Source organism: Trematomus bernacchii, unplaced genomic scaffold (genome assembly GCF_902827165.1).
Source record: "Trematomus bernacchii unplaced genomic scaffold, fTreBer1.1, whole genome shotgun sequence".
Taxonomy (NCBI): Eukaryota; Metazoa; Chordata; class Actinopteri; order Perciformes; family Nototheniidae; genus Trematomus; species Trematomus bernacchii.
Window position 1 is genome coordinate 7,050,439 of NW_022987547.1, and position 26,340 is coordinate 7,076,778.

The following is a 26,340-nucleotide window of genomic DNA, read 5'->3' on the forward strand; positions in this document are numbered from 1 at the left end:
AATAACTCTTAAAAAGCCAGTCTATTCATCCACTAAAACAGAAGGAATAACAAACACATTCCACATGTATCAAGGCATTCAGTCCTGAATCTGAAATCCATGCAGACACTGGCACTGCAGCCTGATTAAGATTCAAACTGGAGCTGCTTGTGAAACTGAATACAACCTATCAGCTGTCAGGCTTGTCAGGTATCCTGGCCTATCTCCAACATTGGATCACAAATCTCATGTTTTTAGACTTACAGTGGATAATAAAGTTGTTAAAGCAGGAGAAAACAATGTAACTGACAGTAAATTATTAAAGAATACACTAGAATGTGTTTACATTTGATGACCAGAATAATCCATCCAATCCAATGACTCCAATTTTATGCAGATTAAACACTGTCACCCGTATCAACCAGTCATTTGAATACAGCTGATGCTCTCTGTCAGCTGTCAACAGGCATCATGTGTGGCCTGTTGTAAATCATTGTTGTGGAGTGAATGTGCCACGCAGATTTTCATGTAATCTGCTAATCTGGAGGAGTGTCTCGTCTCCACCAAGGACCCCTCTCGGTGTAACCACGCCCTATCAGCTGTTTCCTCAAAATCACCGGAGCTCACGGCAAAAAACTTTTCCTCCAGTCGCTTCAGTGCAGTCTCACAGTGAACCCATGAGAGACTTCACTGCGTCTTGGAGTTAAATTCTGTGCGGTCCAGTTCTCAGCATGTCTCTGGCGGATCTGCAGTGGTGTCCCACAAGCGTCCAGGTAACGGTACTCCAATCCAGAGGCCTCCGGATAAAGGGGAAAAACGGCACCAACGATGCGTACGCTATCATGCAAGTGGGCAAGGAGAAGTTCCAGACCTCGGTGGTGGAGAAGAGCGTGGCCCCGGTGTGGAAGGAGGAGGCGGCCTTCGACCTTCCGCCGCCCGGCCGAGGAGGACCGGAGCGCAGCACGCTGCATGTCCACGTCCTGCACCGGGCCTTGGTGGGGCCGGACAAACTGCTGGGACAGGCGGTCATCAACCTGCTGGAGCTCAGCGTGGACAAGACCCGCAGCAAGACCGAGTGAGTGCACACACTGCAGGGAGTTACAGGGTCATTATTTAATAGGTGTATAATATGGAAATATACATGAGTTGATGCCTGGATTGACAAAACCTGGTTCTGAAACCAACTATTGTTTTACTTTTTAGTTGTTATTTTGTGATTCATGTAGGATAATTGTCAAAGTTCCCCTCCCAAGATGTCAGACAGACCAAAAATGCCCTTATTTGAAAGTTTAGAAAACCAGAAATAATCTAAATTAAAGAAACTGGGACCAGTTGCAGAAACATTTTCTGTGAACAAATATCATTAACTCATTTTAAGGAGGTATCATTGACCTGTCCCCAGGCGGAATAACCTGGTGGTTGGAAATAGTTTTTTGTTGTCCTTTTCAAGAAATGTTTCCACAGTTTGCAAATCCTTTCATAAATGCAGTATACTGTACACTACACATACACAATAACAGACACCTGATACATCCACATTTATTCAAACATACCTAGCACTTACACACATGACAGTTGGGTGTTTTGTTGTGGAGTGACAAAACTTCTGCCATAGTGTGCCCAAAAGTTTTCAAAATAAATCATAATGTAGAAGTTTTTTTCAAACATTAATTAAAAAGCCTTTGAAAAAAGGTTTTTGTATCGGGTTTCACAATCCACTACATATAAATACAAGACTTTTTTTGGGCAGATGTTACTTTTTTTTGCTGCATGTAAATGTGGGAAATCATGGGGGGTTAAATGAAGACTTTGATTTTAAGCTGCCCACATGGGGACACCCCCTGGTTGTCGGTTCTGTCAGTCATACATCAGCTTTGTGTTCTTGCAGGACAAAAATCCATAATCCTTATTAAATCCTTTAATAATTACAAACCAAGGTTTCTATAATCTAACAAATTAATTATTCAGCATCTGTGAAAACTAGATTAGGGTTGCCATATGAATATATTTGACTTAAGTTGTGCATGTATTAAGACGCTTTGGAAGTGAGTTCCCTCTGAGATATTTGTATGTATTTCCACTGAGGACGCACACGCACACGCGCACACACACACGCACACACACACACGCATCACTACACAGGCCCACTTTGGTGCCTTTGGTTCATGAATGTTCCTTACTCGCTCCGGTGCAGCGGGATTTGTTACCTCGGTACTCGGCAGTGCCTTCATGGATGCCAATCAGCATTACTTACTCAGACGAAAGATTCAAGTCAGAGGATTCACTCTTTCATTGACTGAACTTTAAAAGAAGACCCAGACTTCACCCCACTTTGCCCAATGAAGCACGTTTTTGTAATTGCTAAGTTAAAAACATCAAGCTTTCACATGTTCATAACGCTGCATTCACACGGAGCGAGGAACATGAAGCCATTAGCCACCCAGTGTTTACAGGCCTCGCTGCTGATATTGTAAGGACTCACTAATGGTTACCTGCATGCTCTTCAAAGCATGACGATGTAAAAAAAGATGCTCTTCAGGCTCTCAAAGAAAACATTTAACGTTTCAATTCAAGGTATCCTTGCTGAAATTAGAAATGTTTTCAGTCATGTCTTTAGTTCAATACGAGTGGGAAATGTTTTGTTGTCCTAAGCTGTTTCTGAGAATTTTAGTCCCCTGCCGTGTGACCAGTATTATATAAAATCCTACACACAGTCTCCAGGGTTGTTTGTTGTTGAGGTCTGTCAGCTCTGTCTGATGTATTGGGTCATTGGATGAATTGTAATGTGGCAGTTGACGTTCATTACTGCTCATGTTTTGTACAGCATAAAACAATATCGATTTCCTGTCCAATCATTATGACAAACAACCTTTTTCATAAACCTTTTATAAAACAGAGCAGTAAAACCACTTGAAGATTTTATTCTAACCGAAAAGTCCATAGTTAAATCAGACCTGAGAGCATGTAGTGAGCTGTGATTTAAAAATGCTTTTGGTCACACAAGGCCTTTGCATATCGTTCTGCTTTCGGGCCTGGCTTGTGTCCAACTCCTCAGCATGCTAAACTGAACCTCACCTGGCTGTACGATGCATGCTTAATCATGCATGGTTTTGTAGTGTGTGCATCACATCTGCTCTATTTGGCACCGTGTCAGTCAAATAATCAAATATAGTTTTCTGAGGAAATCATGTTTTAGCTGGTGTTGTGTAAATGCTCAACATGTTTTCTGTTGATCTTTCAGTAGCCTTCTGTGAGCTGTGTGAGTGCACCTTGACTCAGAGGTTTAAATCCAGCTTCAACCTCGCATTCCTGACTGTTTTTATCTATGAAAAGCAAACAGTGATGGCAACAGACACATTCTAGCGAGGTCAGTTTTTCTGAGCAACACCTCTGTGTCTGTACTGCTGACCTCAGACTGACAAACATAAGCTGCCTGCACAACAGCTCCACTGTTTAAGGTACATGGTGTGTGCGGAATTTAGCCAAAGCTGTTTTTCCACCAAGTTTCATGCGTTGCTTTCTTAACCCTTGTGTTATGTTATTGTGTTATGTTCACTGTGTTAGAAGGCACTACAGATGTGACTCAAAAGTCTTCGGAAACATTTAGACAGTCAAGAAGGAAATGAGCAAATGTCTTGAAATAACTTTAGGGAGTAGTAGAAGTATGTATTGTTTTTTTGTTTAAAGTGTTTTTGTTTGTACCTGTGCCTTTCTTATTCTGACATCTAAAATGATCTTCTAGCCGAATTAACTAAGTGTATAGTTTTGCCTCCAATACAACAATCTGCTGTCAGGCCTGAGAGCAAATGTGCTGTGAAGCATGGAAAGTGAGAAAAAAAAGGACCCAAGTTGTTAAAAACACAGTAAATTGAGACTCCTTATTGAAGAATTGGTGTAAGAATCTGTAGTATGCACGTCTCAGAGTGTTTACAGCATTTTGCCGCTTGAAGCCGCTTAACAGTCCATCTTTCCTGGATTTCTCTTGGATGCGTGCAGATGGATTTTGGTGAGAAAAGGAATTTATTCGCCAGTTTCTTTTCACAGTCCTTCATTTTGGTTCACTGACTTCACTCGGGCACCTGTATGCTGTACAAAACATGAGCAGTAATGAACGTCAACTGCCAACAATAAGCCCTGGACAGTTTTGGTCCTTGAACATTATCACTCCCGAGTTGTTTTACATACTCAGCTCTCTTCCCACTCACACAGCTGTGCCCAGTGATAAGGCCTGAGCCACACATTGTCTTATCAGCAGCTTCACAAGGAAGGATGTGTGTGTGCAGAAAGTAGAATACATTTTACAAAATGTTTAGTCATGCGTTATCCTCTTGTGTTTGTGTCTGTACAGCAGAGAAGAACACTTTCTTCTCTTCACAGGGTTCACGGACAGATCTCTGAGTTTAAAGGCGTTATCTTCTTCATCCTCCAGGCACTGTTAAGTGAAGACACTTTCACAGTTTTATTCCTTCCCCTGCTCACACTTACTACCCCAGCCAGTTAACGCCCCAACACTTTTGCAACTTCCCTTCCGTTTAAACTGAACTAGCTACTTCTTCTCTTCATTATTTCCTAAAGGGATGTATTTGTGTGTGTGGCATGTGCCGGCTAAAGCAGTAGTTGTTCAAAGGTCAGGGTTGTAAAGACACTTCACGTTATAGTATAGTAACTGTAGGACTTCTTACTGTTGTGTTAGAATAGTTTAGTATGCTACAGGCTGTCGTAGTTCATTGAAAGTATGATACACAATTGATATATGCTTATACTATACATTGTGCTTTGCTATATATCGTTACTTGCATAAATCATATACTATGTCTATACTTATAAGTTTGCCCTCTACTTGTACAATACATTGATATTGTGCTATATAGGCACAATAATAACTTAGATTTGTACTGATATCTAAATAGTTTGTCAAAATGCAATTCAGTATTACATTAAGTATTGTGGTGCAGCAAAGATTGCAACGCCTACAAATCCAATTCTATAAAGGTTTAGGAAAAAATCTTTGTGTTGGATTCTCATGGAAAAAATCCCACCATGATCATTTTATTATATTTTTTTATAAAAAAGGAAAACTTATGCAAACAAACTTTTTTATATTTTTCTCATATTTTTCAAAAGGTTCATCCCTTTTCTATGATACAGTTTTGCATGCTTGTACAAATACTATGTGTTATACTATTACATCGCACACAGTTGTTTGTTTTCTAATTACCGGTTATCCAGAATTATCGATACGAGAGGCTCGTTTGTGGGGTGAAATGACGAGAATGCACTATAATCAATATTTTAATTAACAATGGATTACATGACTCATGTAAAAGGGGTTGCTCATTAAAAACTTTACCATACTCAGCTCTATGACACTTTGAAGAGTCAAGTGTGAGTTTGAAAGAGCTGGAGTTTTTACATTTGGCATGGATTTGTAGATGTTAAAATAAAAAATGTATGAGCTCTTGATATGGATTAAGGTGTTACCTGAGGTGAAGCTAAAATGTGGGTGAAATATCAGCTTAGTTTAATTAATGGCAATTTTAAATAGCTTCAGATCAGATACCAGGGTCAAGAAAAAGCTTTGAAACTCAACTTTTGAGCAAAGTCCTTTAGGCTATAATCAATATTTTTTGCAGGTCACTAACTTTGTTTGTAATCAATAATCCAGTGAGAATAATCACCCAATTCTACTCAGTGTTTCAGCCACACCAGTCAGCATTGTTTGTTGGTTTCTTGTTGTTTTTTCAAATTATCTTGTGATTTAATGCAGTTTTAAAGTCCTCATTTATTTATCTTCATTTGTCTGAAGCTCTATCAAAAATAACATTGACTGTCCAGCACTTCCATAGTACACATTGCTGTGAAGCATCATAAATCCTTTTATAATGTTTGTTTTGAGGCCATATTGGGTTTATTGTATAACTGTTCATCTTTGACAACTAACCTATTCAAAAGGATGTTTTGATGCCTCAGAGGCATTGGATGAAATATTATTTTTCATAACCTTCTACCACATAAATATATTAACGTGTATGAGATAACAACAAACCCTGTCCACATTTGAATGATAAAAACATGCAATATTTATCTAGCAGTGTTTGTTTGAAGGATGCACATCAGCCAAACCATGGAGGGTTTCTATAGTGCAATATGTATAATGTCAAGCTCTATTACTCATCAACAGTAGGAGGCAGAGGTGCTGTGACAGCAGTCTCACCCATTTAACAACTTCCAGGAAAACACATTTCACTCCTTATGTTTGTGCAACACTGAAGCAATGGAGGAGGAGGAGGAGTGTGCCAGCGAGAGGAAGACACGGAGAGGGATGTTATGTAATGTGGGGGGGGGGGGTTACAGTTTATGCCACATATAAAGAAATTCAAAATTAAGACGAACACAATGTTGTGTAATGCTTTTTCTGATTCAAGTAACTTCTTTTTTGCTTGACATAGCAAGGAAGGACAGTTATGAAGCCTCACAAAAGAATGCTACACACACACACACACACACACACACCCCGATTGCACCCACGGCCCCCTTCCTCATTTCCTCATTTCCCCAGGAATCCAGATTTCAGTTGGAGTTGTTTGTTCAGCGGTGAGCTGACCTCAGATTTCTGCCTGATTGGCACTTTTTATGCTGACTGCTCCTTTCCGTTGTTCTTTTAAAGTATTCTGCTTTTTCTGAGACCCCTTTGGACCGTGACACAGATGCAGAAGTTGACTCAACCTGGTCTCAGTGGAAGTTTACTCAGTTTTGTTTTGTTTTTTTCTTCATGTTATTACAATAATTACATTTTGAGTTGCTATTTTGAGCTTCAAATGTATGTTTCTGTTGGGTTCCTTGAATGGTATTTTATTGTCAAGCTACATCGAAATGTGTTGGGCATTGCAAAGGGTGGTTATGAGGTGTGTAGTAGAGTTTTCCAGAGGAACCCTGAATAGTTTTAGCTTTTTGAGGAGTGGAGATTAAGCTTGTTTGATAAAAACTCCCTCTTAGAAGGAGCCGACTGGTCTACTGATTGTCTGCAGGGTTAGATGTCTGAAAAAGTGCGGAAAATGCAGAAGGTGATTATTACGCATATCTTCAAGGCATAGAGTGTAACAATTGGAGAGCCTGCTAAGTAATAAATCTACCCATTATTATCAGTCTGATCCTAAAGTAATACTTATTATGATTTGCTTCTGTGAGACTTTGGCGGAAAAAGTTTATAAAGGTTGCCTATTGGTGCAAAAATAGTAAACACAATAAAAGCATTCATTACCTCCCCCCACAAATGGATGCCAGAGGCGGAACATTATTATTATTTGGTCAGTTTCCCTCACAGACGTTGCGAAAACATTAGAGTCACTGCTGAGTCACTCTCAGTTTGCTACTGGATTGATCAAAGTTTCCACAAAGAAGCTGCAAGGACGAAAAATATATCCATTCAGTAGATTACATTATGGTGAATAACAGCCTGTGTGGAAAAAATGCTCCAACAAAACATGTTTCCTCCGTGGCATCTTGTTACTGCAGTTTGTTTTTGAAGCATTACGTTTGTAAAGTGAATGTTAATGCACAATGGGCAGTATTTAGATTTTGAACGTTTTAAAGAGTCTAGGTTATTTGTTCAGCTAAATGACACTAAGCTTTCATACTTTTGTAGTAAGTAGAAAATAAATCTAAAATGACTACTATAACTCCCTCCTGGCTGGTCTACTTGCAAATGCCATCCGACCTCTACAGCTAATTCAAAATGCAGCAACCTCCCCAAGTTCTCCCACAATACACCTCCCCTTCGCTCCCCTCACCGGCTGCCAGTGGCTGCCAGAATGTGCTTTCAGACACTTGTACTGGCCTACCATGCTGTAAAGGGATCTGGTCAATCCTACATCTAAGACATGGTCAAACCATACTCCAGCACGTGCACTTCGCTCTGCATCTGCCAATCGGCTTGCTACTCTCTCACTACGAAGTGGAACCAGGTACACCTCTACGCTATCCTGGCTCCCAAATGGTGGAATGAGCTTCCCACTGATATCAGGACAGCGGAGAATCTACATATCTGTCGTCGCAAACTGAAGCGCCACCTGTTTCGCTTGTACTGTACCATGCCGAATAATCACAACAACAACAAAAAAGCACTAAAGAGTGTTACTTACAGTATGCACAAGCACTTACAGTGATATTTTCTTGTTTGAAGAAATATGTCAGCAGTTTTAGTTTGGATCTTTATGCTTTATTGCACTTATTGTTAGTCGCTTAATATGTAATTATGTGATGTAGAGTGAATACTGGGCTTATCTCCTCTGCACCAGGTAGCATAAAACAGTTTTTCCCAAGTATTAGAATGTTTTTAATCTCAAAGACGAAGATAAGAACATCCAGAATAAAACATAGAATAGTTTTCTTTCACTTTTTAAATTAGGTCGCCCAATCTAAAACATTTGACATTTTGTGGTAAAAAAACTGTCTTCTCTTACACAGATGGTTCAAGTTGCTGGACAAAACTGGCAAGGCGGATAAAGACAGAGGAGAGGTTCTGGTGGACATCCAGTTCATGAGGAACAACATGACGGCCAGCATGTTCGACATCTCCGCTGCCGGCAAATCCAAATCTCGTCTGGGCAAGTTCAAGGACAAAGTACGCGGCAAGAAAAAGGAATCTGACGCTGCGTCTAACATGCTGCCGTCCTTCAGTCAAGTCCTGACCGACAGCGAGGAGGAGGGGAACGGTGAGGTGACTGCGGGAAAGGACGATAAAAAGAAGAAACACAAGATTAAGTCTTTGTTTTCTACCAAGTCCAACCTGCAGAAGAACATGTCTCAGTCCATGTCTATTCTGCCCGTCAAGAACTCCTCGCTGAGCGGCAGCCAGTCGTCTGGGCTGAACGTGGATTCCTCTGAAGGTGAGGAGCAACAGTTTTTCTTTATTTACTCCATCACCTTTGTATACCAATAGAACCGCCAATATTCAGTACCCTTAACTGCCAAGCAGGGTCATTTTGACCCCTTATTGCAACAGCGTCAGTGATCAGCGATGTAATTTTTTTAACATTTAGTTTGTTAATTTTCATCATTTCATATAACACAACAAAACAATTATTTAAACTCAGTTAATGTGGTTAATTTAGAAATTGCTTCAGTTTATATAATAACAGATATATTTTACAATAAATCAATAAATGGTGCGCTTCTACAAACAAATAACAACATACTAAATACATTTAAACTAACTAGTTATTGTAGATTAACTACATTATTCAAATTGTATAACCTTTGGTGGTTCTAAAAATAAATCTTACAGTATATTTTCTTTTCATCCCACATCCCCCAAAATGTACCTACAGTATAGATGATAAATATATTTTTAGGAAAAGTCATGAATGTCATGAACTTTATTCCCCCCGACCCCGCCCCCCCCCCCCCACTACAGAAAAAGACAATATTAATAGTCCAAAAACATTTAAAATGAAAGACAAACAAATGGTTGAAATCACAGCAGAAAAAACTAAAACAAATCAACAACAAAATCGCATAACAAGGTCGAGATAAATGTTAGTGATGGTTGACTATAGTAATTCAGTCTAAAGAAATAAATAAAAAATGATAAATCGGTTAGGGAAGCGTTTCAAACTTTCCATGTACGTTAAAAAAGCCACCCAAAGTACACTTTATTTTCTCCATGTGTCGAAACTTAATAAATTCTGTCGTGGGTTTTATTTGAACAGGGTTACATGTATTTGAAAACGCAGGGGGATTAAAATGACTCTCTTGGCGGTTCTAGTGTTAATTTATTTTCTCTGTTAACTTCTCACCTCCTTCCAGGTAAAAAGAAGTTCAAGTTCATGAACAAGCGCTCAGGCAGCTCAGACGGCAAAGACTCCGGTCATCAGAAACAAGGTGCTGCAGAACAGAGTAACCTCTGCATCAATGGCAGCCATGTTTACCGTGAAGAGCCGCCCCCCCGGTCCTCTCGCATCGGATCAAACTTCAGTCTGACCAGCTCGGGACACGGCTCCATGGAGGATGTCCCCGAAAACTCTCCTCCATCTGTGGATTCACTGAGAGCCGTGAGGCAGTATTCACCGTGGACAGAGGAGGAGGAGGAGGAGGAGGAAGTAGAAAACATGGAAGAGGATGTGGAGGAACAAAGAGAAGAAGAAAGGATTAAGATGGAGAAAGAGAGGAGTAGGAAACAAGAGGAGGAGGAGAGGGTTAGGAAGCAGGAAGAAGAGCTTGAGAGGTTGGCAGAGGAGAAGAGACTAGAGGAAGAAGAAAGGAGGGAAGAAGAGAGAGTTAGAAAGGAAGAAGAGGATAGGATTAGGAGGGAGGAGGAAGAAAGAGCCCAGGAAGAGAGGAGGCGACAAGAGGAAGAAGAGAGGGAAAGATTAGTGGAGGTAGAGAGGAGACAAGAGGAAGAAGAGAGGGAAAGATTAGTGGAGGTAAAGAGGAGACAAGAGGAAGAAGAGAGGGAAAGATTAGTGGAGGTAGAGAGGAGACGAGAGGAAGAAGAGAGGGAAAGAGTAGCGGAGGTAAAGAGGAGACAAGAGGAAGAAGAGAGGGAAATATTAGTGGAGGTAAAGAGGAGACAAGAGGAAGAAGAGAGGATTGAAGAAGAGAGAGTTAGAAAGGAGGAGGAGAAAAGGGTTGAGGAGGAGAGGAGACGAGGAGAAGAAGAGGAGAGAGCGAGGAGACAAGAGGATGAGTTAGCAGAGGAAAAGAGGAGACTGGAAGAAGAAAGACAGATTGAAGAGGAGGGATTCAGAAAGGAAGAAGAGAAAAGGAGGGAGCAGGAGAGGGCTGAGGAAGAGAGGAGGGAACGAGAGGAAGAGGGGGGGGGTGAGAAGTGAAGATGAAGAGCATGAGAAAAAGAGGAGACGTGAGGAACAGGAAGAGAGGCAAAGGGAGGAAGAGGACAGAATAAGGATGGAGGAGGAAAGGACTCAGGAAGAGAGGAGGAGACTAGAGGAGAGCGCAAGGAGAGAAGAACAGTGTACATTAGCAGAGAAGAGAAGAGTGGAGGAAGAAGGAAGCTTTACAGAGGAGATGGTGAGAGAGGAGGAGAGGGTTAGGAGGGAGAAGGAGGCTGAGGAAGAGAGGATACAAAGAGAGACAGAGGAGATGGTGAGAGAGGAGGAGAGGGTTAGGAGGGAGGAGAAGGAGGCTGAGAGGAGACAAAGAGAGACAGAGGAGATGGTGAGAGAGGAGGAGAGGGTTAGGAGGGAGGAGAAGGAGGCTGAGGAAGAGAGGATACAAAGAGAGACAGAGGAGATGGTGAGAGAGGAGGAGAGGGTTAGGAGGGAGGAGAAGGAGGAGGAGAGGATACAAAGAGAGACAGAGGAGATGGTGAGAAGACAACAAGAGGAGGAACAAGAAAGGAGGCAAAGGGAGAAAGAGGAAAGGATGAAGACAGAAGAGGAGGAACAGACTAGGAGGGAAGAGGAAACACTGAGACAAGAGGAAGAAAGAAGAAAGATTGAGGCAGAAGAGAAAATGAAACGGGAGGAAAGGATAAGAATGGAAGAAGAAAAGATGAGGAGGAAAGAAGAAGAGATGAGGAAAGAAGAAGAGCGCAAGCAGTTGGTCGAGGAAAAGAGGAAACTAGAAGAAGAAGAAATGAGGAGGATTGAGGAAGAAGAAAGGTTTAGGAAAGAGGAAGAGAGGAGACGAGTAGAGAGAGCTAAGAAGGAAGAAAGACTGTTGGAGGAGAAAATGAGACGAGAGACTCAACGGATTGAGGAAGAGGAGAAAGTTAAAAGAGAGGAGGAGGAGAGGATTAGGAGGGAGGAGAAAGCAGAGGATGAGAGAGGAGAAGAGCAGGCCAGGAAGCTAGAGGAAGAGAAGGCAACACGGAAAGCAGAAAAACAAAAGAAGGATGCATCTCAAAACAAACTCAAAGCGGCTGTGGAGATCCCTGCAGAGGTCTCTTCCAATCCGTTTGATGAGGATCCAGACTCACCGGCTGGAGCAGACGCAGACAAGATGTCCGCCATCCAGCACACAGACAAGATATCCGCCATCCAGCACACAGACAAGATGTCCGCCATCCAGCACACAGACAAGATGTCCGCCATCCAGCACACAGACAAGATGTCCGCCATCCAGCAGAGGTTAGATTCACACGCTGCATTTCAAATGTTCTTACACTCCATCAATTGTTCAAACCTGATTCGAAATTCACTTATGGGAAACGGGGAAGGTTGTGGGTGTTTTAGGGTAAATGGAGGTTGGGTCAGTTTTGTTCTTTCCTGTAGTGTTTTTATAAAGGTATTTGTTGTGCATGTAAATGGTCTGCAATGGCTAACATTCCAAAATCCTTTTCCATCCCCTTAAACACCTCGATTGCCCTTTGTTTACATCAGAAACACTCACGGTTATATTGGCTAGCGCTCCAACACATTGTACGTAATAGGCTAAGGGGCGGGACATCCCTAAGCCATTGACCAATCACAACAGCCAACCAGCTAACCAATCAGAGCATTAAAGCATGGAGACATGTCACAGGAGAAACACTACATACCAATATGAACCTGGAAATGTCTTCTTTAAGATCTTTAGCCTAAAAACAGATCCACAGTCACAGTAGAGGCACAACCATACTTGCCAACCTTGAGACCTCAGAAATCGGGAGCATTTCCAAAAGCACCGCGGGGGGGGGGGGGGTGCTAGTGGATCGCCGGAGCTGTATTAGATTAACATTAACATGCTTATTGTAGTTGTAAGTGCACTGCCTTGCGGCCTGTAGCACCATATGTGTGGGCTGGACCTGTAAAAGGAGTGAGCAGAGGGTAGAATTGTCGATTCTTGTTCTGTTTGCTGTGACTATCTTCCTCACCCTCTCAGACTTTCAGTTGCGCGCGCTACGCTACCATGGAAACCAAACAATGGTGTAGCTGTATTAAAGTCCGAGTGGAAACAGTCCTGAGTAAATCTGATTTTGTCAGAAATCGGGAGAAATGCGGGAGAAATATGACCCCGGGAGGAAACCGGGAGAGGGCAATGAAATCGTGAGTCTCCCGCGAAAATTGGGAGGGTTGGCAAGTATGGGCACAACATACAATTATGAAAGTATGAGCATAACGGGGCTGCTTTAACCTGTGTTAGTTATAGATAACAAAACAAGGAACAGAAGAGGGAAGTTTGAATATTGCCTGATGAAAATGATATGAAGTCATTTACATGTGCAGAAGTGTTATTGCATCTTCTGTTTTTATTCAGTCAGAACAACAGCTCCTCACTTCTCTTTTAAACGCAACCTAACACCCTCATGAACATTGCATAGCTTTGTGCTTGCGTGTGTGTGTTAGCGTTGGTATGAGCGTGCAGATGCATACATGTGTGTTAGGTAGTTTATGTTTCAACCTGAGAGATTAATCATTGAACAGTCTTACCTCATTTAAGCAGCTGACGCATGAACAGGGAGTGAAAACTACTTGAATACAATGAATTACTTATCAAGGGATTACAGGATGTGATTTGCTTGATATTTGGAATTTCTTTATCCTTTTTAATAAACAACCACATCTTACTACATTGCATTGCTTCTACTAAACACTGCTTTTTCATATGAACAATGTGTCCTCTTTGTTTATTTCTCCATCACAAGTTTGTAATAGATATAATAATGTTAATCTCCTTTTCACCATAGAAAGTCACTCCAATGGTACCCCATTTAATTGCAAAAGTTATCTGTGTCTTGTTTCCAGGGTTCAATCTGCTGCACCATTGGTGGGAAGCAAGTCTATTTCTACAGATGAAAAGGATCCTATTAGTGCTCAGCGGGAGAGGCGGCTGGCTCCTCAGCCTCCAGGAAGGAATCAAGACGAGAGTCAGAAGGATGGCTCTGCACAACAACTACCACAAATGACCAAGAAGAGTTCAGACAAAGACATCAAAACCGTCAGTGTTCTGCCTCAGCGCTCGGTGCAAATGATTGCTCCTATTAGTAGGCCTTCCACAGACACAAAGAACACCCAGAGCTTGACACAAAGTAGTGCCACCAAAGAAACATCAAATGAAGCCAAACACAGTAAACGTCCTGCGCCGCTTAAACCTCTTTCTGTGGAAGAAGAGCCATCATCTAAACCCAAGATAACCCTGTCTTCCGATGGCAGCATTTCCCATAAATGTCTCTCTGTGGCAAAACAAGTCCCAATCGCTTATGGCTTGAATCCATTTGAAGACGGCGAAGATGATATTGCACCAGAAGATGAAGCAGCGCCCTCTAGTGAAACTGGATCGGGACAAAGGCCTTCAGTAGCATCACAAGCTGCTGATAAAGATGACGCATCTCAAACAAAAATCAAACCCTCAAAAGCCCGCGCTCCTCTACCTTCTGCAAGGAAAGCTGCCACAATGAGCACTTTAATAAACCAAAACAAAGAAGGAGAACATGTTACAGGTGCGACTGATAATGTGACCCATGCATCTGACCCCAAATCAGAAGCTAAAAAAAGCATCCACGTCCAGGAGGCTCCCCTTCGAGAGTCTCAGCCTGCCACAGTGCAGAGTGCTGGGGAGGAGGCAGGCGGGAAGAAAGACGGAGCTCCTGTTCCTTTGCGCAGGTGAGAGTTCAGCTCCTCTACAGAATATGTATACAACTCATCCTTATCTTCATATATTATACATCACACACCGATAGCTCGGAATATTGTGTCTTTCATAAGAAAAAGATTCATCACCCTGCACATTTCTCATGCAGAGTTTTCTAGGATTCATCATTCATACTCATTCATATTTGCTTGTTCCATTAGCCGGGTGTATCTGATAAGGTTACTGCGGATCAATGAGATGTCAGCATTAATATAAACTATCATATTCTGTTTATTTAGTGATTCCTAAATAAAAAATGGATGAAGCTTTATAACTGACTTATACTTGCACGCATACTCTATTTCATTTCACTTTCATCAGCCAGTGCCTACATCTTTCTTTCTTTTTTATGTTGTCATTGCAGGCTTCAACCTGTGAAACCCCTTAATCCTCTGGAACAGCAGTCGGTTTCAGTCGTTCAAGGGGAAAGAGATACCAAATCCTCAAGAATCACATGTGAAGATCAGGAGAAAACAAAGGTTGGTAGGATCCAAAAAGTATATGGTTCTTCGAATGAACAAAGGAAAGTCTCTGAATGAAAGAATGTATAGTATATGCTGTTTCATCAGACAGCATCCATTACATCTACTTTCAGGGGCTTTGTGTCTTCTGTATGATTTTAATATACACGTATGTTTTATCCACTCTCACAGGTCAATGCCCCCAGTCTGAAAGGGCCCTATTCCCAGCTTACTCAGGAGGAACTCATCTCTCTGGTGCTCAAACAGGAGAACAAGCTTTCAGATAGAGGCAAAAAGATATCAGAGCTGGAGCTGTACATCGACAACTTGCTGGTGCGCATCATAGAGGAGAAGCCGAGTATTCTCATGTCCTTGAACTCTGCGAAGAAAGCTGCCTAGGATTTACATCTGACACTTTATTCCAACTGTAGCCTTCTCTGTTCAGACCCAGTAATCTAGCCGTACCACCAAAGACATTTAGATGTTCTTGTGGATTATATTATGAAAAGTAGCTGGATAATAAAGGTTTGAGCAGTTTCGACTTCATGTTCCCTATACTGGCTAATGAATAACGATGACAATTTAAATCTATTTTGTAAAGGACATCTTGCAGAAGCTGTTCCAGTTTTATCTGAGAACTTTTCAAAGATATTTTTACATTTTTCTAAATATTTAGTCACCTTTTTGACACTTTGCTACAGTATGCGTTTGACGAATGAATGAATATCTGTCATGAATGTTTTCATGTTGAGCATAAAAGTCTTTGATGAATGTCAAATTATGTCAAACGTAATTACTGTATTTCACTGTAAAAATAAATAAATAAAGTTTAAAAACAGCTTTCAGGTATCTCCGGTATGAAGAAGAGCCTTATTTCACTGTCGGATCTATGCACTAGTTATGTAGATAATGTTTCTTTTTTCTCAGTGTCAATGTTTATATGTTTCTACTAACACTAAAAGGCGCTTTACCCTGCTTGTACTATTAACATGATGTACACTGAATTGCTTTACTGATTTATGGTATCAACCTATGCCGAATGAAATAAATGGTTTTCTTTTTCTGATAAACAAACTTTGTTATTCCTAATTAATAAAGTTAACATATCTCTGTATAATAGCTAAAAAAAAAAAACGAGCTATTAAAGCAAAGAATTTATAAATAATATCAAATAGCATAAACACATTGAAAGAGGTTACTTTCCTGGATAAAATACACTGCAGTTGATAACATTCACATTTGCTGAAAATCTGCTAGTGAACACACATTCATAAACAATGCAGAATAACTATTAGCATATGGATTATACTCAATTATTTTCATATTTTTTTCCTTTACATAAAGACATTTCCACCATACATTGGACCATTAGGACCCCCAGAACCCGCCTTATATGTGGCCCAAAACCAGAGGTGGGAATTAACCAAGTAGTACTTAGTACTCAAGTCAAATTTTGAGATAGGCTACTTGTATTTACTTGAGTATTTCCATTTTATACTTTGTACTTCTACTCCACTATAAATCACAGGTAAATTGTGTACTTTTTACTCCACTACATTTATTTTGTACCTTTAGTTACTTTCAAGATTTGGATTAATAATGTGAAATATAAACACTAAAATAAGACTTTATTTGTACCATGAGTGACATTCACAAGCTACCCTACAGAATCAGAAGCAGAAACGGGTAGGTTCACACGTACGAGGAATTTGACTAGGTGTCGTGGTGCATACATACAAAATATATATAGGCTACAAAGTATATACAAAGTCATTCAAACTAGCTGCACCTTTACCAGCTTTGACTCATATAAACATATAATTTATAGTATTCTAAAATGGTCCAATTTGCTAAATACGGTACAAGTATATTTGGATGCTAATACTTTTCTACTTTTACATCTGTTTGCTGTAAAAGTATTCCAATTACTTGTATATAAACTATTCTGCACTATTTCTACTATATTTGATTTTATTTACTTGCACTATTTTATCTGTTTTATTGTGTTGCTCTGTTGGAGGAGCCTGTGACCTAAGATGTTCATTGTCATAACTACACTGTAGCTATGTACAAATGACAATAAAAGCCTTGAACCTTGAAAGCAGTACTTTTACTTGTAAGATAGTATTCCTACACTCTGGTACTTCTACTTTTACTAAAGTACAATATCTGAGTACTTCTCCCACCTCTGCCAGTCCAAAACCCACCAATGTCAAAAAGAAACAAACCCCCTTGACTTTTGTGTCAGGACCAAGCGGAACAATCGAACATCCGAGCGTGTGTATCAACCCGGACATATTTTTAAGCGGCCCCGGCTTCTTGAACAGCTGATTACAGTTTCCTCCATTCGTAAATCGAGTCCACTGTTGTGCAGCAGGTGTACAGACTGATAAAGAGGTCTCCATCTTTACCGCACACGGGGGCAGTTCATCAGAAAGATGTCCGCCTCGGTAACACGCTGCCCGGGCTGCGGCTCCTCCAACATCGTGGACGATGACCTGTACTGCCAGGCCCAGCGGGTGTGCGTGGACTGCGGCTCCGTGGTGTCCGAGGGGGTGCTGACCGACGAATGGACCGGAGACACAGGTATCAACGGAGAGCTCACACACACACTTAAGCCTAGTGATATGATACACCGTTTGTCCATTGTGTTTCTCTGAGGTGTTGCTCACAGTAGGACTCGAGAGCATCCAATGTTGTCACTTCACATACAAAACTTTTATGGATCACAATTACACTCCAAAATGCCTGCAAAAAAAAGAGTCATACAACAGCTGTGACGTTAGTTTTTAGGTTGACCTCCTGACTCCAATCAATGCAGCATTGTTTAACTACACTACATGAGTAAGACACGCACCATTGATAAAGGGCCCTCTAGAAAAATGTAATTTAGCAGAAGCCAGATAAATGCAGATTATTCTCTAGTCTAGATTTTGGTGTCCTGTTGTCTGATAGCTAGTTTGTGCTTTTTAAATTCCCGTGTATTATAGCATTGTCAATTAGCTAACTGTAGCATTTCTAATGTTTGTAATCAGTTGTTGTTTCTCCCTTTTAACTTTAATTATGTGAATGTATGAAACGATGAAACATGTTATTGTATCCTTTTGTCTTAGTTTTATCCAATTCCTAGTTTACCATTATATAAATGGAATGATTATCTTCGTCCAGTGATTCAGGGAAGAAGTTTAGCTGCCTGTTGGATTTGGAGGACAGAACACTTTGGTCTATAAAATCGTCAGAAAATAGTAAAGTGACCACACCAGCTTTTAAAGTCAAAGGTGATGTCAATACATATCTTGTCAGTCACAAATATTTAATTTAATTTGATATAAAACAGTAGAAAATATATTTGAGAGGCTGGAAAAAGCAATATCTGACATGTTTGCATAAACATTTACTTCAACAATGAATCAACTATGAAAGACGAGGGTTGTCTTCCCCCAACCTTACAGGGTGCATTAATAACAGTTATCCTAAAACCAGGTAAAGACCCCTCCAGATGTGGCTCTTATAGGCCTATATCATTGCTTAACTCAGATACAAAATTGATCGCTAAAGCACTGGCTTTAAGACTTGAAAATCACCTGCCTACACTGGTGGGCCTGGATCAGAATGGCTTTGTCAAGGGCAGACAGGCCTTCCATAATATTAGGAGGCTGATCAATATTTTACATACAGAGAGGGGGGCTCCAGATACGGCCATTCTGTCCCTGGATGCTGAAAAGGCTTTTGACTGGGTGGAATGGCCGTATCTATTCGAAATATTATCCAGATTTGGGTTCGGGGAGGGTTTTTGTAGATGGATACAAATTTTGTATAGCACCCCAAATGCAGAAGTATTAACCAATAGCATAGTGTCTGCACCATTTGCACTATCGAGAGGTACACGTCAGGGGTGCCCTCTATCTCCATTACTATTTGTACTGGCAATTGAGCCCCTGGCTATCGCGGTTAGAACTCATTCTCATATCACAGGAATAACAGTTGGGGGCATTGAAAATCGCCTGGCCCTTTACGCTGATGATATTGTTTTATTTATAAAAAATGTATCAGTGTCATTGCCAGCGCTCAATAAACTGATAAAGGATTTTGGTACGTTCTCAGGGTATAAGGTGAATAGTTCGAAATCTAACATTCTTCTACTTAAAGAATCTGAAAGACTTAATCCACCTCTTCAAACAGATTTCCAAAATTCCCTGGAAGGCTTTAAATATTTAGGAATACAGATTACACCTGAAATAGAAGACCTTGTTCCAACAAACTATGACCCCATAATAGCTTCTGTGACAGATTCTATTAACAGGTGGACATCACTCCCTCTATCCCTAATCGGACGAATCAATATTATCAAGATGAATGTCCTACCTACATTTTTGTATCTATTTCAATCCCTGCCATTGCACCCACCATCCTCATTCTTTCCCAAAATGAAGAAAATCTTTACAAATTTTATCTGGAACAATCAGAGACCAAGGTTACGGCTATCCCTTTTATATCTACCTTATGAGAGAGGAGGACTCCAGGTACCCAATCTGTCCTGGTATTACTGGGCAGCCCAAATAAGAGCAGCAATGTGTTGGTTCTTGGACGGAACCCCCATACCATGGGTTGAAATTGAACGTTATACAACAACTCCACTACCACTGAATTTGTATTTGTTCTCTGACTCTCCAAAACAGCTTAAAAAGAATACAAAAAACCCTTTTGTCAGGAACACAGTTGATGTCTGGTTCAAAGTACAAAGCCACTTAGGTTTAAAGTCACAGATATCCTCTTTTACTCCTGTATAGGGTAACAGAAGATTTATACCAGGAACATATGACACAGGGTTTAAAATGTGGGCCAACAGAGGCATCAATAAGATCAGTGATCTATATGATGACAACAAACTGATGACCTTTGAGATGCTAAGAAATAAACATCATATTCCCTCAACACATTTCTTTAAGTATCTGCAGCTAAGGAGTTATATATCTAAGGCACAAAATCACTCACTATTATGTCCACCTCTGTCAAAGCTGGAAACAATTATAGTACATCACTCCTCTGGTCATGGACAGGTGTCTTTGATCTATGACCTTTGCAAAACTGAATCAGAAGAGTCCTCAGAGAAGAAAAGACTTGCTTGGTCTACTGATTTGAATGCAGAGGTAACAATTGAGGAATGGGGGCAGATATGCCACAAAGCCCAGGTTCAAACTATTAACACAAGGTTTAGACTCCTACAGTACAAATGGATTATGCGTACCTATATAACTCCATCCCTACTACACCATTTTGATGCAAATATTCCAGATCAATGTGTAAAGTGTGATAATGATAAGGGAACATTGTTCCACTGCTTATGGGACTGCCCAAATATTAAATCATTTTGGAAAGATGTTCTGGGCACATTGTCAAAAATAATTTCCGCCACATTACCAGAATGCCCAAAACTCTGTATTCTTGGGGTTTTCCCTCTAACTCTCAGACTTAATATCACTAAGAAAAGACTAGTAGTTTTTTCTCTTCTCCAAGTTAAACACACGATAGCTGTCTTTTGGAAAAACCCAGAAAACCCCTCGATCAATCACTGGTTAAAAAATCTCTCTGATTGTTTAGCCTTAGAAAAATTGACATTTGCCATAAAGGGAAAGCCTGAAACGTTCCATCAAATATGGGGGGAATTCTTGGAGTTTTTGGAAATAAATGTACCTCCTAATTGACCATGTCCTCTATAATGGTTGGATGTGATGTGGCTACTTGTCTGCCGGCTTTGTAACTTGCAATGTTTAAATTACAATATTTACCACATGTCCACCTACGTATATATGTGTATATATTTCTTTCTTTTTTTTTCTTTTTTTTTCCTTTCTTTCTTGTATTTTCTTGTATTATGTTTTTGATTTTTCTTTGTGGGATATATACTTGTGCAATGTCTTATGCTGAAAAAACGAAATACCAATAAAAATATTTGTCAAAAAAAACTATGAAAGACGTTGACGATTTAATGTTTTGGTCGACTACCCACTAGCGTTAGTTGACACCAGCACTAGTGATTTGTGCATGTGGCATTGTTATATCTTCGCTTTTTCAAACTTCATATGCATTTGCCATTACAGAGATCAGCTACAGCCGAACCACAGCGGTGGCCAGAAAGCCGTGTTTGAACCTGATCAAAGGTGAGACCTTCTCTCCACCGGAGCATTTGCTTGTTAGAGATATTGATATAGCTCCTCTGTACAGGTGCTCCTGCTGCTCTCACATGCACGTATATATCTTTGTAACGCCTCTACAGGTCTGCAGCGTGTTAAAGCCATTTGTCGGATCCTCAGAGTTAACAACGAGATCGAGAATCATTCGCAGACCTATTACACCCAAGCCTATCAGCATGAAGCTTTCATCCGAGTGAGCCTCCAGAAGAAAGAGGTTCTTGCTGGATGCTGCGTGCTTGTGAGCTGCAGACTGCTCAATTGGCCCATTACCATGGGAACCATCAGCTGTCTGCTGGACGCCGACCCGGTGGTGGTGGGAGCGGTTTACCAAGAGATGATCAAGATCCTCAACATCAAGGCTCCGGTCTTCATCATCAATGATGTGATGGAGGCCCACAGCCAGGAGTAAGTGAAGGAGAGTGTGATCAGAAGGGTTTGAGGGGCACCTAGTCAAGACATTATAGTTAAATCGGCCTTATTTGTTTTCTCTGAAATTAAATGTTCTCTAATCCTGGTGTACATAGAGGCCCTGTATGAGATATATGTAGATCTGATGGGAGGGGCTTGGTAGGTGTTATTGTCTTGGGAGTTGTCCTACCATGTGATAGGTAGTTGATTTGTAAGGGCATATCATCCAATTGGGTGAAGGCTACCATGCAATCTACAAATATAGAATTAACACATATCATTGGTGATTTTAAGCAACATGGTTTTATTGAACTGCATATGCTATGGATGTATCGATGTAGTTTTTAGATGGTTGATTATTTGTAATTAAAATAATTTATTTTATAGATTGAAAGCAGCACTGAAATGATGTCAAGCAAACTGGAAATAGGTCTTTTTTTAAAAGCATCTTCCGTCACAACATTATGAACTCTCTTATTAAAAATAAAGTGCAGGTTAAAGTCTTTTCACAACTAATGGCTGCTTTAAAGACCAGCAGCAAAGGTTACGTGTGGGATGGTGCTGCAAATCTAATACATTTCACATATTGTGCGATTGGTTGAGCAGATATTGTGGACTAGTGTCTTCTCTACAGCTGGTTTTACAAATGGTAGATATTTGGATGTAACTTGGCTTGAACATTTTAGTCAGATTTTGTTCTGTCTTAATCCCTCTGTAGTGCACAATAGCAATGGATAAAATAAAAATGCTAATTCTGACTCATCCAAGCATCAGCGGTTGTTCTCTTTTACACACACAAGTCTCATTTAATAGAAGACTGCCTGGTAGTTATTCTAATGTTAAAGCCTATTGTAGAGCCTGTATCACCCAGGCCTAAAATAAATTGAGCTTTTTTCCTTTAGACACATTTATTACACATGTACACATGTATTTCTAAAAAACATTCAAGGTCAGTTCTATAGTTAATGAAAACCTTTTTTCTGCCAGGTATAAAATCAGCTCACTTCACGTTCCTGAAGAGCTGGCAGAGAACTCGAGGGACTTGACGAAGCGTGCCGTGGCCCTGGTGGAGCTGGCAGCAGACACCTGGATCGTGACTGGCCGTCATCCCACCCCCATCATGATGGCCTCAATCTATCTGTCGTGGCAGTCCTTGAAACCCAACAAGCACCGCCTGAAACTCACTCTGGACAAGTTCTGTCAGATAGCCAAAGTGAATAAGCTGAAGCCTGCTATGAAGAGGATCGCTGAGATGAAGGAGGTGCTCTGCAAGCTGGGGAGGGAGATTCCTTGGGTCAGGGAGGCGGTGACGCCAGATAATGTTATGCGGCAGGTGGAGGATATTTTAAATCACAGGTTCGCTCTGCTGAGGAGGGCTCTGAGAACACATGAGGAAACTCTGCAGGCAGAAAGTGAGGCCAGTGGTGAGGACTCTCTACCTGAGGAGGCTGCTTCCTCACAAGTATCCGAGCATGGAGAGCAGAATTCAAATGCTCCCACTGCAGAAGAATGTGAACTGAATGCTGAAAGCGCCCAGAGACCCAGAGATGGAGATGATAATCCACACACAGAGCCTGAGGGGAACACTGGAGGAGGAGAGAGCCAGGCTCCAGCACCAAACTGGGGGAAGCGAGTGCTGTTTGCGCCCCCGTGTGTGGTGCATCCGAAGAGGAGGAGAGTGGAGCGGCCCGAGTGCAAAGATGTGACTGGGGATGAAGAAATCTCAGACAGTGAAATTGACTCGTACATCCGCACTCCTCGGGAAGCGCGGGAGTTTGCTCTGACGCAGAAGCTGTTGTCTGAGAGTGAGAAAACATAACCAGACTTCGAATAAGGATTCAGGTATTTTCCTTTCCCTTTAGTTTCAGTTCATGATAAGGGATGCTACAACCAATTTTATGTAGTTTTCTACAGTAACCGATTGTGTTTTTGCTTTTGTTGATGGTGCACTTTCAAATAAAGTTATGTTGAAGTGGTTAAAAAAATATATGATTTCGGACAGTTTATGTGCAATCAATGGAAAAAGCAGTGTTAAAGGTCCCATGTCATGGCCATTTCTACTGATCATAATTCCAATGTTGAGGTCTAAAAGAATAGATTTACATTGTTCAATGTTCCAAACTCACATTGGTTTCTCATACAGCATCTCTGTATAGTATGTGTATTCACTCTCTGTCCTAAACGGCTTGTTGGAGCTCCTGCCCCCCCCCCCCTCCCTATGAGCCCACTGTGCTCTGATTGGTCAGCTCGCCCACTCTGTTCTGATTAGTCAACCACCGTTACAGCGGAACATCAGTGTTTATGCGTTTGTTAGCAACCAGAAAATGACACCAGTAATGACAAAGAGATGAGAATGCTGCGTGGGGTCTGGGTGCCGTGTTGGCGGGACGTTGCGGGGCTCGCTGCTCCGCCCTTTGAGGCTCGAGGAGCGGACAGTGAGCTGTATTACTGATGTCTGGGTCTGCGAGACAGCGAGACACTGCGGAACTCAGCCTGAGCACACACACACACACTCACGGCCTGGCTGTGTGCGGAGATCCGCGGAGCCGCGGCTGAGAAAAGATAAGTGAGTGTGTGTGTGTGAGGAGCTCCGCGGATTGGTCCATTTGGACCTGGGTATCGTTACGTCACTATACTCAGGAAGGAAAAAAATGAAAAATCTCCAACGAGGCGTTCTGGGGCAGCATAGACAGGTATTTTCTGTGTTAGAGTTTTATTCGCTACAGGGTGTACTTTGAGGGTTTGTGACTTTGCAGACCGTTCACATGCAGAAAAGGCTACATAACACAAGGGGACGGGTAATAACCGGAAAAGCATGACATGGGACCTTTTAAGAGCTCTTTGACAAACTGGGAAATGCTTCTCTTTTTCTTAAAGGAAATATAAGAATAAGTTGAATTTTTTTTGTTTTGCACACCACCCTCATCAAATTGCCTGATATGAAAGTATTTCTCAACTGGGATGTCTGTAGTATCCCTTCTTTTCTTTAAATGTAACTTTTTCCCTTATATTTAGGAATCTAACCGTATAAAAAGCGCAATTACTGATCGCTGAATCTTGATTTATCTGCTTCAGTTTCAGGGTCCTGTGTATTGCTTGTTGGCTCAATGTCACACTGACATGGTTAACTGGGACACTTGAGCCATCATTAATGTTATTAGTAAAGCGTACCATTCCTGACAAATCAAGAGGTCCACTTGTAAAAAGGTCTATTACACTGAGCCTCCAATGAAGCCTTATTATGTGGATTGAATATCTACTTAGCAATGAGTCATTTCATAACGCATAAAAACATATCAAAGATACTTCTTCTCCATTACGGATTCGCAAGAAATGCCAGCATGACAGTGTGAATAATACCTGTGAATGATTGCGCGGTGAAATCCATCTTTTCAGAGTAATAACCTCCTTTCATTTCAAGAGTATGTGATGAAATTGACAAATCCTTCAAAAGAAAAGCGCAACTATGAAATGCTAGATTAATTTCAGCCCCTGAGAATTTTTGAATATATGATCCAGGATACTAGATACTGATTCAGTGCTACCCTCTACAATGTTAAAATGCAGACTCCGTAGGTATAGAGCAGGGAATAATACATGCAGCTGACATTCAGGAAATACTCGCCTTGTGTTTTACAGGCCTTATTTTATGATCAAATATTCTAATTTGATGAACAGGAACAGAATTGTGCAGAATTTGACTCTTCACAGGCTCAATAAAATTAACAATATTCATCTGCAGGAAATGAACGTCATTGTTGGCAAGCACCTCGTCTGCTAAAACAATCAATAAATTCTCACTTTGTTTCAATGTCCTAAACTTGTCTAGTGAATATGCATAAAACACTTCTGTCCTCCCCGTTATTTAATTAGTAAATTCAGCCTTGAAACCACACTGAACAAGTCCGATATAATGAAATGTACTCATGCGGTCACATTGATCGAAGCAGAGAGGTCATTGTACATCTGTATTTTTATTCCAGTGTATTGTTAGTACAGGATGATTTTCTTTGCATGTCACAAATCATTTACACAATTTACACCATGATGTGGTCGACAGTGTGCACTCAGCACTTAAATCACTTCATAAAGCAAATGTTGATGGGAGAAGAGCAAACATAAAGGCACATGTGTTTTACATCCGCACCGCTGTAGATGAGGTTTAATCATTTTAGTGACAGTAGCACTTTGTTGAGTTATCACTGCTGCAAAGATAAATCTGTCCCGTCCGTCTGCAGGAAGAGACAGATATCAAAAGAGAGAATACAGAAGAGGTGACATGACAGCTGTGACATAAACTAAATAATGGAAGTGGAATGAAGATAGTGGAAATGGAAATCAGTCTTGCACATATTAGATACAATCTCAAGAAGCAATAGAAAGGAGGCAGGTAACACGGACACAAGCAACAGAGATGTTTTCCAGCCGTTCTACAATGCTTTCTGAAATAATGAGCTCAATTATAATGTTAGGGAACATATTCATCAACCACAGGCTTAAAGAAAATTAAAGCCCAGGGGTGCAGGTTAATAAATGTAATTTATTCCACGGGAAGGCACACCAGGATTCCTTCTGTGCGCTGGTGGGAAATTCACATCTGCAGCGAACATATTCAAACACAATATGACCAGGCAGGCTATTTTTTTTCTATTCATATCCAATAAAGCTACACTTGAGTTCATCATGCATAACTCCTGTCTTTTTTTTCTATGTCATTTCAGATT

The 26,340-nt window shown here is 40.9% G+C and overlaps 2 protein-coding genes across 2 annotated transcripts; both read left to right on the forward strand.

Moving 5' to 3' along the window:
• The first annotated feature begins 532 nt into the window (after positions 1-532).
• LOC117476598 (trichohyalin-like) lies at positions 533-16,088 on the forward strand. The gene is given in 7 exon segments (XM_034123254.1): positions 533-1,054; positions 8,446-8,867; positions 9,787-10,799; positions 10,801-12,071; positions 13,668-14,525; positions 14,918-15,032; positions 15,207-16,088. Coding segments are annotated over 7 exon segments (4,230 nt in total). The 5' UTR covers positions 533-710; the 3' UTR covers positions 15,414-16,088.
• Positions 16,089-17,311: 1,223 nt separating this feature from the next.
• brf2 (BRF2 RNA polymerase III transcription initiation factor subunit) lies at positions 17,312-23,616 on the forward strand. Its single transcript, XM_034123599.1, has 4 exons — positions 17,312-17,600; positions 21,116-21,175; positions 21,292-21,613; positions 22,604-23,616. The coding sequence occupies exons 1-4, from the start codon at positions 17,453-17,455 to the stop codon at positions 23,433-23,435; spliced, it is 1,362 nt and encodes a 453-aa protein (XP_033979490.1). The 5' UTR covers positions 17,312-17,452; the 3' UTR covers positions 23,436-23,616.
• The last annotated feature ends 2,724 nt before the right edge of the window (positions 23,617-26,340 follow it).

Excerpts from the sequence above, each read along its gene's own strand:
- brf2 (XM_034123599.1), top strand. The coding sequence starts at position 17,453 with ATGTCCGCCTCGGTAACACGCTGCCCGGGCTGCGGCTCCTCCAACATC. Across the intron at positions 17,601-21,115 it reads CGAATGGACCGGAGACACAG|AGATCAGCTACAGCCGAACC; the intron begins GTATCAACGGAG and ends TTGCCATTACAG. Across the intron at positions 21,176-21,291 it reads GTGTTTGAACCTGATCAAAG|GTCTGCAGCGTGTTAAAGCC; the intron begins GTGAGACCTTCT and ends ACGCCTCTACAG.